Raw genomic sequence first — 16972 nt, 5'->3', positions numbered from 1 at the left:
TTGCTTTTGTCAAACACTGCTAATTGATGCTTAGTTTGACTCCATGCTGGCACTGAGAAAAGGGAGGGTTTTTTGCATTCCCAGATTAAAATGAGTTTGGATTTTGAAATAGGAGCCCAGCAAATGTTGGCATTACCTCAGAGCTGTGGTTAACAAGGTCTGTGTTAGGGGGCAGAAGGGCTATGGGTGCACAACAAAAGGTGTCTCTGCTTTCAGGATTGCCTAAAGACTGGAGGCTCAAACTTGCATGTTTTCTTCAAAGCAGGTGCTAACTGGAAGCAACTGTCATTCCTGCAGATTTTCGTCAGGAAATAGCTTGAAAAATCGCAGTAGTGGGGATTTACCTGACTTTTGAGTCAACATGTTTTCAGAGGGTGTTGGTAATGGGCGATGCAGTGTTGGAATTGTCCGTCTGTTCTCAACCTCCATCTAAGCTGTGGCTCGATAGACTGACGTGACACAACAAACTGGAAAACCAGCATCAAAAGCAACATAGCTTTTTGGGATGGCTTATGGGTCTTCTGGTCAGATTGGATCCTCAGGAGCTTGAGTGAAGGAAAGACTAGTTTTCCTTTGTGGGTGTTCTTACTTGTGCCCTTCCCCTCGGATCAGGGTCCAAGAAGCGTCAGTGCAAAGTGCTCTTCGAGTACATCCCGCAGAACGAAGATGAGCTGGAGCTCAAGGTGGGGGATGTGATCGACATCAGCGACGAGGTAAGAGCTGTTTTGCAGAACTGATCATCTCTTTATGTGCCAGAAGTCAAATTGACTTTTTTGGGTGATTGCTTGGGTTTGCAAGCATGTTGGAAAAATAGCATGGGAAAAGTAGAGTTTTTGCAGCTAAAGCTATTAGTTTAGGAGTTTCTCTTAGGATCTAAACGTAAATCAATGAATACTAGATGTTTACAGGAAGTATTTGATCATCGCAGCAATAAATTTTGATCTGTAGCACAGATTCATTTTTTGAAAGATTTTACAGATCTTTCGTCCTGTCTGAGTGATTGTTATTTTTAGGATGCTTTTGTTAAAACTGTTGGACCAGTTACCTTTAAGTCAACATACTCTAACTTGATCTAGGTGAATGTTATTTGACCTGATTCTCCAGTTTTATGCTCTCTTGTAAGCACATTGAAGCATTAAACTAACAATATCAATATTCAGCACAGAAGCCTCTAGCTGTGGTACAATACACTTCACCCCACATGCAAAAAATATGGAGCATACAAATGCACTCAACAGCATGTTATTATTTCTGTTGCCTCCCTTTTCCATTGGGTAACAAATACAGTTCAAGTTATCTCCATGTTTAGACTTTGGCATTGGCCCCATGTGATTGAGTAGGGGTTTGGGGTGGGGGTTTCTTATCTGTTCCTACCTATGTGCTTCCTTGATATCTCTTCCATTCAATAGCAACTTGTGTTGTGGGAAGCTTTTGAAGAGAGTTCTAGTGCTCACCTGACAGTTGCTAGGAAGAACTCTGCCATTCTCCTAACAAGGAAAAAGCTATGTCTTTAGATTCATTTGCACTAGTAGAATTTAATATCTTTGAGTAAACAGAGCAAATGACTTGTGAAACCTGCTCACTAAACTCAGTTTCATAAATACCATTGTGTGGGCGTTTGTAAAGGAGTGTTCCTGGGTAATCTCGGCAGTTTAATTTGTGGATGGTGCCTGTACTAGCAGTCCTGACAGAATAAACAGAATAAAAACATCAAGGCATTTCCTCATCTGGTTTCTTAAGGAAATTTTTTTTATTAGTCCTCATTCTTACTCCTCTCCTAATGATTTTAAAATATGTGAGTACCCAGTCTTCACTATTTCTAAGAAAAACTACTAAGAAAATCTTTAGGCAAATGCTGCCAGATAGAAAAATACTGCAGCTTACTACGAGCACAGAGCTGTTGGCACACTATTTTTATGGTGATGTAGAATAGACCTGGCAGGTGTAGACTAGATCTGTCTGCTTCACAAAACTGTACTGATGGACCAGAAACGTGCAGAATGGTAGAAAATACTGTCCATTGGTTGTGCTGTATGCTGGGAGAACTTGTCTTCACTACTGTGAGATGATTCACTCCAAAATATATATAAATATATATATATATATATATATATGCAGATAACTTGTAACTGTTACTTCAAGGAAAGATCATTTGGTTACCTCTTTATGGGGAAAATAAGGTAAAATGAGCTTCAGTTCCACATTACCTGAGAATAATTCAGTATTTAGTCCTTGAGTTGTTTTTGCAGATTATGTCCTTAAAACTGACACCACTGGTTGTGAAATCAAAGGTGGAGGCAGATGTATTCGGAAATGAAATTATTAATATTGAGGAGAGCTTTTAGGGAAGAAGACTCTTGTGCTGTATGCTGACTAAATCCACAGGGTTTCTTATTTATAGAACATGTGAGTTTTACGCGTGGAAAAAAATGCACAGAGTGCACGTGACAACTGTATCCTTGCTGTAAAACCTTTGTCTCTCTTTTATATCTTCACCCACTCTTGTCAGAAGCAGCACTAATGAACAGATTTATTTTTGTAGTATATTTTTAGTATTTGCATACTGGTGTAATCAAGCAAAATAAAATTTCATCTGACATCATTAGTGAAGTTTTTATTAAAAAAAACAAAAACAAAACCAAACTGCATTGGCAAAACTGCTTGTTTCAGCCTTTCTCCTTCTCTCTTGTTGAGAAGTCTTGAGTTTTTTGATAGAAATAAGTTGATGGGATTCACACTAAAATAGAGTTCTGCTGTGTGTACCAGAGCTGTACCTCCCTCTTGTGGAAATTGTATCATCTGGTAAGATTTTGAAATGGAAGAGGAAGGTTGGGAAATTGTCATCTGTGTTGCTGGCACCAACAGATGTGCAGATGTTCTCCACCCAAGCGTGTAGAACTTCTTAAACCTGATTTTTTTAATGTCAATTAAAGATACAAACTATATTACCAGAAAAAGTATATAGTCAGTTAAAGGCAGTGTGCTGAGGAGGTTGAAGCAAGTGTGCTCAAGAAATGTTTGTTTTGTTGCTGAGTGTCTCTGAACTGGCATCGCTTTGCGTTTGCAACTCTGCAAAGTGCTTTGCTGACCATATTTCTTGGCAGAAGAAGAAAGAGATTCTCAAGCTACTTTCTGTATCGTAAGCATTAAAAGTCCCTTTCTCGAGGCTCCTGGGTGTAGTCTGGGTGAGTCAAGGCATTTGTATTTTAGGTTTCTATCATGTGTTATGTAAAGCTTGAGGTGCCAGAGCCTGGGCAGCAGTTGCCAATAATCTGTGCTTAAAATCAGACCGGCCTCTGAGTTTGAACCATGCACAGCAAAGCTCTATTTGAGCACCAGGATGCCTTTAAAAATAACAGTGCTCTTTTCATTGCCAGTCTCTGCACTGCCAGGTTCTGAATATGCTTTGCTTGCCTGGAGGTGGGTTGATGTTTAAAACTGTGCCTGTGTGTCAGGCGTAGTGACCTACAAAACAAGGCTAAAAAAAGGCAATGTAAACAACTGCTGTTTGGTTTGCTTCTTTTTCTTTCCCTCTTCCTTTTCTAAAAACAGCTTTCCAGGCCAAAACCAAGGCAACTGAAATGAAAGATTTTGAAAATTTATCTTAGAGTTTTTAAGTAGTACTCATTAGGTAAATAGATTGTATTTATTTAAGACATTTTGAAAACTGTTCATAAATTGGAATAGTACTGTTCTTAGTCTGTTGGCGTTGTTTTACCCTGTCACCTCTGCATGCCCAGTGTTTGCTTGTTCTGCTTTGGACCGTGGGTTATTCCTGATAAACATTCCATTAAATTTTGGAGTATTTCAGTGCAAGTGACACACCAGGAATTCAAGCACATAACTGAGTGTTAGAGTCATTATGTTCCCTAATCCCTGAACAAGTTTATTTCCAGTGCAAAAATGAGTTGTTCTGTGAAGAGCAAAGCCAACAAAATTTGGTATCCAGCAGACTTTTTTTGTTAGGACTGCTCTGTGCCACCACAAAATCCTTGTGGACTTGGCTACCTTTGTTGACTGGCCAGCTCTGATGGGAAAGTCCCTGCACCAGAGAAATCCTGCTCAACCAGCTGCCTTCTGATAGAAGGAATGAACAGCTTAGTTTTCCATTATTCTGTGATGTCCTTAAGGACTTCTCTCTGTTCTATCCAATATTATCTGTAGAAATTACAGCTTTGAAACTTGTGTCTTTTGATTGAAATTGTGTGAAGCTGCCCAACGGATACAAAGCAAGTGGGATCAGGACTGGTGGAAACTGGACAAAGCAGAGGAAAAGACATGGACAGCAAGAATGCATAAAAATTTCCATGGAAAGCCAGCCTAAAAGTTTCATCTGTATTTCCTAAACAGTTTAATATTTTCTTCTTCTGTTGGACATGCAGTGCCTGTTATTCTGTTTTACCATGAGAAAGTTGATGAACATTTTGCTGCTTTTCTGGATTAACTGTCATGGGGCTAATCTCATGTTTTAGGATCACTGCTGTAGTGGTAGAAGTGACAGTAAATTGTTCTTTTTGCATACTGTTTCTACATCTTTGCTAGGTTTCTCTATAAAGAAATTGTGGTCGTTTTGAACTTTCCCCAAGTTGTTTGTAGAGTTTTATAAGTCAAGTGTGGATGGAACTGATAGGAATTTCCTTTTGCTCTATTGGTCTACTGGTGATGTGCAAAATATTTCTCTACAGGTAGAAGAAGGCTGGTGGAGTGGAACACTGAATGGCAGGGCAGGGTTGTTCCCTTCAAACTTCGTGAAGGAATTGGAGTCAACGGATGATGGAGAAACACAGGATGCTGTGGATGACACAGGTGGTGTTGTCTTTATTGTAAACCCTTAGCAAAGTGATCTTAGACCTTGGGTATAATTTGGAGTATTATGGTTGTAGTACAGCAAAAGTTGTAAAGGATTCAAGCTTCCTAAGAAGGGTAAGTATTTAGTTTCTTTCTGGAAAATGTTGATGCTGAGAATGGAGATAACCTGTCTTGCTCCCAGTGCACTTCAAATAAAATTGCAGTCGAGGTCTTGATCTTGCAAATGTGTGTTCTGCTTTTTATCATTAGAAATTTTATTATGTTCAGAGTTGATCCTTTTTAGTATTAGACACAAAATCATTTTTTTGTTTAGTAGCTTTTTTCAGTCTTATTCTCACATTCCTGAGTTCTTGAACACACAAAACTTAAATGTTTAACCAAGTCATTTGAGAATTGAAACTCGAATCAAAACAGTATGGAAAGCCTCAACTTAAAATGAGCCCTGGGAAGGGAGCCCTGATTCTTCATTGTGTCTTTGTCTAACAATGAAATGTTTTTAAGGCAGAATTTACATTTAGCTGTTCCTTTCTGGCTGTGGCTGTTTAGCTGAGGCAGAAGCAGGCGGTCTCTGGCTGAACAGCTGAGTGTTGAGTGGTGCCAGGCAGGACTGTGCTTTACAGGCAATTACTTTGTTCCCTTGAAAAAATGCACTTTAAAAACATTTTGGTCTATGAAGAACTGTTTGAAGGTTCGAGACTTGTGATATGACACTGCTGGAATTAGGAGTGTTTTTTGGGAACATCATAACAGGAGTTAATTGATTGTTAAAGACAGCTGTGTAACGTTCAAGGAGAAAAGTGATTTTTTTTAACCTTGTGGTAATGTAGACCCTCATTTGCAAGATGTTCAGTATTGATTGTTTCAAACAAGGGTTTGCTCAGACATGGGGAAGGAGAGTCTGGCTTGGATTTTTTTTCTTTTTTTTTCTTTTGTAAATTGTGGAAATAATTGCAGTAGCATAAAACAAGAGTTATTTGACTTGAAGTTGCAAATAGCTTAGTGGCTGTATCCTTGGAGGACAAGTTCCCTGAGTTTAGTGGGGTCTGAGATAAATTTACAAATGGATATGTGTTGGTCTTAATTCCCGAATACTGAAGTCAGTGAGACTGAACAGTAATTTGAATTAATTGTATTTTCTGTCAGTAACTAACAGGCCTCAACCTCCTAAGGGTTTATATTTAATGCTCAGTACTTTGACAGACAACATCTTGAGTATGTGTCTTCCCATCCTCACTCTTGGGAAACAGTAACTGCCTCATTCACTCAGCTGGGGTCTTTCAAACATGTGACCTGAACTTTCCTCATCAATGGGATGTCCAGCTATCCTTTTAGATATCTGAGAGGATATAGCTGAGCGAAGAGCAACTGTATAGAGGAAAGGTGAGAAACTGAAGTCAAGAGCCATGTAGCTTCATAGTATCATCAAAATATCTTGAATTTATGATAGAGGGGAGAGGCTTTAATTTTTATTGCAGTTTCCATACATGCATAGGCTGAAGAGAACTTAACCAAAATGCTAAAAGTTGTGGAGGCTATTTTGAATTTGGCTTGTAAAAGCTCTCTGTTTTCACATGACTGTCTCCTGGAATTCTGCACGTAAAAGTAGTTTACCTGTGAATATTGGTTTGTAAACTTCAACAGATTTGACCATAACTTAAAAATAAAAAAAAATAAAAATTAAAAAGTCTCAAAGCTCTCAACACCAAAATTAAGTTATCTGAAATACATTTTTGAGGGCTGGATAAACGTGGTCCCTTAAAACTGAAAGATTATAAGAGCTAAATAGTTGTGTTACCTATTTGCATTTTGAGCAACAGGAAAATTTCCCTTTGGTGCCTTGAGAGGCATCATCTACCACTGAGACACTGTGTTTTCCTGTGGCTCTTTAAACATGGTTGGATTCACTGTGGACCTTTATTGATCATCGCTGTCTGTGGCTGCAGCTCTGCTAATGAGAAGCTTTTAAATGTTGGACTAGAACCCCATTTTCAGAGAATGAATAAGCAGTGTTTCATAAAACTAATGGAAAACATTGATGTTAAAAGGCTGTGGAGCCTGAGTGATAATTGAAATAGCAAGAAATATTAGTGATCAATTGACTTAATTGCCGGAGTAATCAGGGCAATACTGGTGTCATTTCAGTTTTTCAATTGGTCGTATATTGAATATAAAACTAGAACAAATGTGAGGTATTACAACTACAGTTCCTAGAAAAGCTGTTTAACAGGAGCAGTGCACACAGCTGTGTAGCTTCCACTTTCTTGCCCCAGAAAAGCAAATATATAATTTCAGTTATTAAAATAACTTTTCCTTTCTTATTTTACTTTCAGAGCCTGTTTGCAATAGTCCTACCTCACCTGTGATCTCTCCAGGAAACGGGGGTGAACCTGCTTCTGGACCAGCACAGCCAAAGAAAATCCGAGGTGTTGGGTTTGGGGATATCTTTAAAGAAGGCTCAGTGAAACTTAAGACGAGATTACCTAGTAATGAATCAGAAGATAAAAAGCAAGATAAGGTTTGTGCTGGTACATACTGTTATTTTGGGGTTTCCTGTAAAAATAATTTAAGAAATGTGGGCTCTGACCATAATCATCTCATAGGACTCTTGCCTATAAAATGAAACAAATCCCCTCAGACTTCTTTCTTAATAAGTTATAAGTAAGTTATATTTAACATTGATTGCAAAATGTCAAGTGTCAAATACCAAATGTTCAAATGTCTTGGTATTTAAAACATTAGAGATGGAAAACCAAGGTGATAGAAAATTGTCATTTCAGAGCCTTGTGGTGTAAGACATAACGAACTCTCAAACACATCTGCAGTGTGAGGTCTCTCATAATCCTCCTTATAACAGACTTTGTAGTCTGGGACAAGACTGTTAAGCCTTCTTGAACAAGTTAAACTTGTCTTTTCAAACAAGGAATATTTTGGTGTTTCTTTTAGTTTGGGTTTGTTTTTTTTTTTCAAGTTTTGGTGGATGTTGAGATTGCTGTTCAAGGTGTCAACTGCCATTACCTTCAGAGCATGCTGCCAAGCTTTTGGCTCCATGAACTGCTGATAACGTAAACCTGAAAAATACAGTTTTAGAATTTTGCGTCCTCATTCATTTTTTTTCCTCATTTTTTATGAGTGAGTGGAAAAGGGAGCAGTTCTGTTCTCTATACTGAACTTACTGGAGCTTAGGAGAGAGCAGATAATGCAATGATAGTGGAATTGCTGCAGTTTGAGTTTTATTTTGATCTGAACTCGAGAGTACTCTTACCCCTTGAAAGCACAACAACGATTCTCAGTCCTTTATCTTGAACTTATGCATTGTTTATTCCAAGAGCTTATATATGGATTTTTAGCTTTTGATAAATGAAAGGCAGCTGAGATAGTCCAGTTTTTCAGATTTGACTCAGGTGATGAATTCAAGAAAGCTTTTAAAGCCTTTATCCCTTTCAATCTTTTGCCTGTTATGATTATTAATGCTGTTTTGCTGACTGATTTCTTTTCCTCTGCTGCCATGGAAGTAATTGTAATGGTGTAGGGCAGAAGGTCAGTTGAGTCCCTGGAAGGACGGTAGGGACAGAGACTTCCTTGAATGTGTTTTCCCTCAACAGCAATGCTAAGAGCAGTGACATGGTGCATGTCTTCTTTGTTTCTGGTCCAGTCAGAAGCATCAGATGATTCAGAAAATGAAAGTTACAAGTGTGTTGCCTTCTGTTTAAGGCTTGGAGAATGTTACCTCCTAAAGCATATGTTGTTTTGTTTGGTGAAGAGAAGGTTCCTGGCAGATCTTATTGCATCCTTTCAATGCAATGGAGAGAGACTTTTTGCTGGGGTCTGTTGTGATAGGACAAGGGACAGTGGCTTCAAACTGAAAGAGGAGAGACTTAGGAAGAAAAGAGGTGACATAAGGAAGATGTGCTTTGTGGTGAGGGAGGTGAGATGCTATAACAGGTTGCCCAGCCAAGGCCAGGCTGGATGGGACTTTGAGTAACCTGATCTAGTGAAAGGTGTCCCTGCCCTTGGCATGGGGGTTGGATGTGGATGGTCACTGAAGGTCTCTTCCAACTCACACCATTCTGTGATTCTGTGAAGGCACACTGATTTTCCTCAGATATCTCCAGACCTTGTCCCTTGAAGTGGGGGTCTGTGGGATCACTAGATCTTCAAGTGAATGCTGTTAGACGAGGGCTACAGGACGTAGCTTCATCTTGCCTTCTTGTCACAAGACCAATGGTTCAAAAGCACATTTCCCTACTTTCTTCCTTGTTACCTGGGAATATAAAGAGCCTGTCTAAACTCTGCTCAGTTAATATGAAGTCTGCTCAGACCTTTTGAATTTTCGTATTTGACTGTGTATAAACAATAAAATATGCTGGTACTGTGTTTTGTTGGTTGGCCTTTCTGGAAAGCTCTTGCAGACCATTTCTCAGCAAGAGAGGAAACAAAGTGAGAAAACAGTTTTGCATAGCCTAGTGACAAAGAAATAAACAATTTCATTTAGCACTTAATATTCCTCTTCCACTTGTTGCCAGAGTCATCCCAAAGGCAGACAGACTTACAGAACAACATGGAGAGCCCAAGGGAGGTAACTCTCATGAAGGTCTTGGGAAAATAGATGGCTTCCTTGGATTTGTGCTTAACTTGCTTCAGGGTTAGATAAAGGGATGCTGGAAGGGCATTCTGTCATTAAGTCTGTAAGGGGAAAAAAAAACCTGTCTACAATAGAGAGGGCTCTTTTCCTCTGGGAAATTCAGAGACTGTTTAGCACAGGACAGCTGAGTACTGATGTATCTGAAGTTCTCAAGGGCACTTATGCTGCTGCAGGAGATTGTTTCAGCTGGTCCCAGCATCCTGCTCCAGCTATTTATACCCTGCCTGCCTAGACTTCCTGTCTTACTTCTAATTGCATCTCATTTTGGAAGGGGGAAATATAGAGAACTATTTCCATGTTGTAAGTGTTTAATCTTGTAGGTGGGTTATTTTATTGCTTCCTTCATGTACCATTCTGGAGAGAGTTAAATTGCATATGTCCTCCAGGAACATCCCAACTGACCGTGGTTTCCTCTATGGTATGACAGAGGTACCAAATACCAGCCTCCAGGCATTGTCTGGTGTTGGGGAGAGCAAATCTAGTTTCTCTGACAGTAGAAAATCTGCAAAGTTGAACTGTAAATGAAAATGAACAGAGTTACTAAAGGCAGTGGGATTTTTCACATCAGTAGTGCTATTAGGGCTGCTCAGGTAAGTCCTGACTGTAAGATCATACTGTTTGTAGCTCGTTGGGCTGTGAAGAAGTGGATGCAGCTGAAGCTGTCAGAATCTGGCAGCTCAGTAAGTCTTCTAGGGAAAAATATTAAAAAAAATACTGTAATATTTATTTTGGTTAGATATTAACTCTGAAACTTGTGGTGGTTTTCATTCAGGAGAAGTCTCGAGTGACACTCACCTGTTTTGTACAAATGTCTAAGAGTGAAGGGAAACTGGGATGGGTTTTTATGTGCTCTTACATTTGGCTGAGTAGTTAAAACTGATTGTCTGAGGTGGTGTGTGGCTGCTGAACATTCCTGCCTGCTGAATATTCCCAGTGCAAAGTAAGCATTGTCAGAGAGTTCCTCTGAGCAGAGCTGATAAATAACAACTTCTGTTTTGTGCTGGAGGAGGCAATTTTCAGGCTAATGGGAGAGTAACACCTGGAACTCCTGAAATACAATTGCTGAAGTACAGTGACCCTGTCCTGAGGTTGGCTTCCAGTTTGAGAGCTGTGCTCTGTCTTTAGTCAGTAGACGAACTCTAATTGCAGTGTCTGTAATGGAGTAGCTACAGTAAGATAAGTGTTTTATGGGAAAGCTCACTGAATCTCTTTGAGACCTTAATTTGCATCATCTCAGCTAATGAAAAATTGGAGTGTTCTGTAGTCTAATGAAAAATAAAACCTGTAAAGAGTTTTCGTTAACAAAGTTCTCTTCCCTTCATACAGCCATTACCTCCCCATTCTCCTGGATCAAAGCTAATTCATTTTCCCAGCATAACAAAAACTGAAAACTCACCAGAAGTAATAAAATCAGAAGCTGAAAGTAAACCCAAAGGTAAGGCTGATGAACATGTACATCTATTATTTGGGAATCCTTTCTTGAGAAGTATTTGGTTATCAATTTTTTTAGTGTTAAAATCTAGAACTTTAATGTATACTGGGATTTCGTGTAATGTTTCATACCTTTGAGGAGTTTTGCAAATGCAAAAAAGTCTAAAGGAATTTTGACTTACATTTCTGTAGAAAAAGAATCAAAAACATTTGTGGGATTGTATCCCAGAACTAAGTCTGGGGTATGAAGTTTTACTGCAACAGTCCCCTTGGCATTAATTTTCTGTTGATGTGTTCAAAGTGATTTACTCTCTGCATAGATTTGTGTTCCAATGGGATGCTGGAGACCTATTTCCATGGAACAGTCTCCCAACCCAATTTCTGTCCTTAGGTTGTAGAAGGTACTTTTTAGGCTCAGGATTTACTATGGAGATGGTATTAAGCTGTAGTAACTCTGTGCAAAGTTTCTTGGATCAGAAAGTTGATGCTTATGTTGTGTTGAAGTCTGTTCCTTCAATAATTCAGTTTCATTGTGGTTCAGTTTGGTTTTTGTTGTTTTGTTGTTTGTCTTTTTCTTTTTTATCATCTCTAAGAATTTATGACTTTATTTAGCTACCAAATTGCATGGTTCTATCTAGAGAGATGTTTTTAAGCCAACCCAAAGCATCTTGTGGGAGTGCCAACCCCATATAAAAAATTAACTTTGATTATGTGATGTGTAGACAGCTCATTTCCCTGGTTCCAGAGCAGACATTTTTTCAACTTATGTATTGTAATTTCAAGTATATTTTTGTTTTATGTGGAAATACCTTATTTTGGTGTGTTGTTCTCTATGGAATGCATAATTTGCAGAAATAAGAAAACTGCAACATCTTGCTTTTAAACTGTTCTGCTGCTATTGCTCCAAGAACCAGCATGACAGTGTGCAGCCCTGAGTGTTGTGAAATTTGACTTGTCTAAAATTTTGCATTAAAATTAACCCAACTTTGCTTAAAAAAACTGAGCATTCAGTGCTGAACACTCAGAACATTCAGTATTTAGCTCTCTTCATAATTTTGGGTGCTAAAACCAGAGAAATTGGACTAATCCAGTAGCCCTGCTGGGTCTCTGCTTCCCAGAGAAACAAATACATCAGAGAGGAAGTTATAGAAACTGTAGGAGAACATCAGTAGGTAATACTCTATAGATGCCATACAAGAACATCTTATAACCTTAGGAGGGAAGTTTGTATTTCTTTCTCTTAGTGTTTTTATTTTAATATAGACCATATTATAGTTTATGTATCTCATCCTCAGTTTTGAGAGACCAAGTTTAAAATAAACTATGTTCATCTGTTAGCAGATAAACAAAGATCTCTGAAGTGTTTAGACTAGTGTAGCTTATTTTGCAGTGGGGTTCTGCTGTTTCTGAAAGCTTTTTTTGGCCTCCGGTGCAAGAATGTAAAAATATTTTCTTTAAAAAATAGTCACAGTTTGACCCTTCTTTCCCCCCATTATGTTAGGATACAATATCTGTGACTTCTGCTACTGTATTGTTAGTCTCAACTCTTTGGAAAAGACTCAGTTTTAAACTACCTTATCTTAAAAATATTTACTGGAATTTAAATGCTGCAAAGTTAAATGGAACTCTATCTTAATTAGTGGCAGAACACCAGGCTCACAAAATAAGGTGCTAAAGTGGCAAATTATATATACATTTTGCATACATGTCTGAGTTTCTTGGTGGTGCTGAAAGCTGGGGTTCACAGCCCAGCATGTGGGGACAGGGTGCAGGACTCCCTGCCTCCAGCCATCCTGGAGAACAGTGAAAGATCCCCTTTCTGGCACCATTTTTTGTCTGCTGTGGGACTTCTGATGTATGTGAAGAGGGGAGAAGTACTTGGAGGAGCAGAAGATATAAAGGATTATACTGGCTGATTCCAGGCAGTAAGGAAATGCATCTATTTTTACAGAATCAGATGTAGTGAAATGTATTACACTTATTACTACTGAATAAAGTCCTCAAACTTGATAGATATTTGTAGTGTACCTGGTTTTTGGTGTGGTTTTGTGGGTTTTTTTTGTGTTTGTTTTTTGTTTGTTTGTTTGTTTGTTTGTTTTGGGGGGTTTTTTGTTTGTTTTTTTTGTGTTTGTGGGGTTTTTTTTTTGAGTCAATGTGATTTTCGTTTTTTAAACCTCAGTTTAAACATTCATCTCTTTGACATGGTTCTCACGGTGCTGTAGTTCTTCACAAACCACAGTTTAGTCAATCTAGCTGAGCATTTTTGATCCCTACATAAGGCAGCAAAGTAATACAAGTTCTTGTAGCTAGGATTACTCTTGTGGTTACATATCTATGTACATCCACTTAGATATCTCTATATATCTGTCTCTTAAGTTTGGCAGTCACTGGCATTTTAACATAGTGGTTGTCACTGACTGAGATTTTTATTTGACAATACAATTTGTGCATTTTTAAACTAAAGATTTGTATCTTTATTAAACGAAATGTAACAACAGCAAAAAGATTTGACTGCAATTCACTCATTAATTTTCTTACCCCCCAGCCAAAGGCTGTCATTAAGAATTGCAGATGACTTTCATAGTGACTTGATGCTGTGCTGCTCTAACTGGGAGTGATGCAGCTCCTCAGTTTATGTGTGTTGTCAGTGCCAAACAGGTCACAGCAGCAACTTTGAGTCCTTTTTGTTTACTTCCTCTTCCTTAATGCTTCATATACAGAAATTCAACTTTTTTATCCACTGAGTTATTTTAAGTGCTGGGGTTAAACATTCTATGTTTATGTATTTGGCCTTTCTCATGGTGTTTGTGTTCTGGCATGGAAAAGGAAAACATCCTCCTGCTTATTCACCTGAATCGTTATCACCATTTTAAATGGATTGGTTTTGAACTGTATCAAATGGAAAGAATTATTCTTTTTGCTTTTATGGCAGAGGTTGTGACTGTCAGAGTTGATAACTCGGATGAGCTCTGGTTTCAGGTGCTTAGCCAAGGAATGCCTTTGCTTCAGTTACTTGGTTTCACTGCAGAATTTCAGCAAATCTACTGCTTGAAGTACTTGAGGTTTCTGTAGTTTTATGTGTTAATAAAGGATGTCACTTGAAAACAATTGCCTGTATTTAATTAGGATGCAAATTTGAAATCTGAAATGAGAAAATATGTATAAATTCTTAAGCTTGAAACCATTCTTGTTTAAAGTGGCTCAGAATTGAATATATAATGCTATGGGGAGGGCTAGATGGGCTATTAAAATTTTAACTGTTATACTTTTAACTCCCCTTTTCTCCCTCTGAAATTAGAGGTCTTGAATTAAGTTTCTGTTGTGAAAAAAATGTTTTGGGGCTTTTACTCTTGACTTCACAAAGATTTCTTTTCATTGCTCTATAAATACATACTCTTATTTTTCTTGTGATATTGAACATTCATAAAGCAGCTTGGGTGGCTGGTTTGGAAGGGAAGTGTGATTATAGTGGTAATTTCTCAGCTCTGAGACAGCAGAAGTGAGCTGGTATTGTGTATGTTACTACTCATGGTCTCCAGATTAATTGTGCTGTTTTGTTTCAGCCAAGGAATATTACAGGACAATATTTTCCTATGAAGGCTCAAATGATGAACTCAGCTTTAAAGAAGGTGATATCATTCAAATAATCAGTAAGGTAAGAAAGTTTGGTCTGCTCTAACCATGTGTGAAGCTTTTGTGTATTTTGTGCAAGTAGTTAATGTGTGAATTGTGAAAGCAGGAGAGTCTGTTGGAGTAGATATTCAACTCTTTGCTTCTGCTCTTGGTGGAGATACAGATGACTTTAAAGATCATGCTGGAGTGGGTGTTTTTGTGGAGTGCTCAAAGGCCAGTGGGATCAGTGTACACTCAGTACCAAATGCCTTTTCAGTGAGGAAATTAGAAAAGCTTTGCAAATAGCACTTTTACATTCAGAACTTGTTCTTTTTTTCTGTTGATGTATCAGGTTGACCTAGAGGTAGTAGTTGAAAAGCATTATTGTGTCAAGAGGTGAGAAATTAAGATCTGTATTTACTGATTTTGATGTAGGTATTATGAAAAAAACTGAGCAAATGTTTTCAGTAGGAGGATGAAGTCCAGGTCTTAGAGGTACTTGGTATTTCAGAATAGCCATGCAGAAGTTACTGATACTGTCTGGCTATTTAGAGAAACATGATTATTTATTTGAATGTTCTCGTTTGTGTTGAATGCTGAAAGCACCTTTTTGGTAGATCATCTTGTTGCAGAGATGGTTCTAAACAGGAAATTAACCTACCCATACCTAATTTCCCTGAAATACTCTGCAGCATTTTGTTAGTTTATCTGCTGCTATGTAAAGAAATAATGACTTTCCTAAAAAAAGTGGAAAGTTTCATCTTCAGTTTTCACACAGTTGCAGAGGAAAACTAACACTTCCTTTTCTTTAGGAGGATTTTAGTTTTATGGAAAGGATGACCATTTTTTTCACAAGAAAATTGATATTATGAGCATCACTTACTGTAATGACAGTGGAAAAGAGTGGTTATGAAAGGCATTTTTTAAAACACAGCAGGCCCTTGCCCCATCTTCTCTGAGTCTCTTGCCTCTGTCTTTTTAAACCAATTTATCCACAGCATATGCTGGTCCAAAGTGGAACCAAGAAGAGCTGTCCAGAGCAGAGCTCTCCCTCCAAAACCATCTTCTGAAGTCTGAGTGTATTAATGTAACTTCCAGGGGGCTGCCTCAGACCAGGCTTTTGGGCTTGCCAAGTGTTAAGTCAGTTTACCAGGGGAGTTGTGGCTGCCCCATCCCTGGAAGTGTTCAAGCCCAGACTGGATGGGGCCCTGAGCAACCTGGGCTAGTGAGTGGCAGCCCTGCCTGTGGCAGGAGGTTTGAACTGGGGGATCTTTAAGGTCCCTTCCAACCCAAACTGTTCTGTGATTTCTCTTTCAGCACTTAGACTTTGTGTAAAGCCTGTTCCCCTTGGCCATTTCTTTTCTGTTTGTTCTGCAGATGATAATTTTCCATGGGTTCTCTCTGGCTCTCTGCCACTCCTCAGTACTGGCTAAATGGAGTTTAGCAGTAGATGCCTTATGCCATTCACGACTGCACAGTGTTCAGAAATCAGACTCTAGTACTTAATCCATAGGCTGACAGAGGGGAAAAAAGAAACAAAACTTTAGCAAACTCTTACTTTCAGAACTAGTTACCTATTCAGGTCCTTATTCTGTTGATTTTTCCTTTAGTTTTATGTAGGGTCAGATTTTAAAAAAATATTTGATATTTTGTTTTCCCCTTACTCCTTTACCTGCAGAATTTTGGATCTGAGGCACAGAGGAAAGCTTTTACTTATGCTCTAAAATACTCCAGTAACATCATACTTTCTGTTGTGGATGAAGACCTTGATCAGTAGCATCATGTAATGGATTTCTGTGCCACTAAATTAATTCTCCATTATTTTATTTTCTTATGTCTTAATATGGTTATTTTTTACCTCACCAGAGTATATCCTTTTGCATCTTCACCCTTCTCAGAGCAGTGGAACTGATTCACCACATCAGAATCAGTTTTATTTAGTAGAATTGTGTGTCACTCCAATAACATATTAAGTATTTACTGAATAACTTGCTGGTCAAGGAAGCTGAGAAGGTCAAATGTTGTGTGTTAGGTCATAATTGGGTTTGTGTACTTTCCTTCCCTTTGGAGATCTTATCCTTATACCCTTATCTTATATATGATGTAATACCATTTAATCCTACTTTTTAGAAAACAAAAACTGATCAAACCTGATCTGATTAGTAGCTGTTTCCCATTCCTCAGGTGGCCAAAGTATTCCTCTTATAAACACAGTGTTTCAGACCCAAGTTGTCTGTAAAAGAAAAAAAGTTGTTCCTGTAACTGTATCTCTCCTGGGGAAGAAGTAAATATTGATTCAAGTGACCTGTTGTTTATTTTAGGACACTGGAGAGCCAGGCTGGTGGAAAGGAGAACTCAATGGTAAAGAAGGACTCTTCCCAGATAACTTTGCTGTTCAAATACAAGAGTCTGATAAAGACTTTCCTGTAAGTTCTTACATGTATCATTCAGTATCACAAAAAAGTATTGATGAAAATG

The 16972-nt window shown here is 38.4% G+C and overlaps 1 protein-coding gene across 2 annotated transcripts in view; it reads left to right on the top strand.

The window, feature by feature from the left end:
• CD2AP (CD2 associated protein) overlaps nt 1–16972 on the top strand; it is an 81086-nt gene that overhangs the window by 43423 nt on the left and 20691 nt on the right. For both annotated transcript variants that reach the window (XM_027641075.1, XM_027641076.1), the window contains exons 4-9: nt 613–713; nt 4686–4806; nt 7140–7324; nt 10778–10886; nt 14446–14537; nt 16816–16920. In XM_027641075.1, coding sequence (XP_027496876.1) covers nt 613–713; nt 4686–4806; nt 7140–7324; nt 10778–10886; nt 14446–14537; nt 16816–16920 — 713 coding nt within the window. The remainder of the gene's footprint in view (nt 1–612; nt 714–4685; nt 4807–7139; nt 7325–10777; nt 10887–14445; nt 14538–16815; nt 16921–16972) is intronic.

The sequence above is a fragment of the Corapipo altera genome, unplaced genomic scaffold (genome assembly GCF_003945725.1).
Source record: "Corapipo altera isolate COAL_440 unplaced genomic scaffold, ASM394572v1 46, whole genome shotgun sequence".
NCBI lineage: Eukaryota > Metazoa > Chordata > Aves > Passeriformes > Pipridae > Corapipo > Corapipo altera.
The sequence above is the reverse complement of the archived record's forward strand: the minus strand, read 5'-3'. Positions and strand labels throughout refer to the sequence as shown.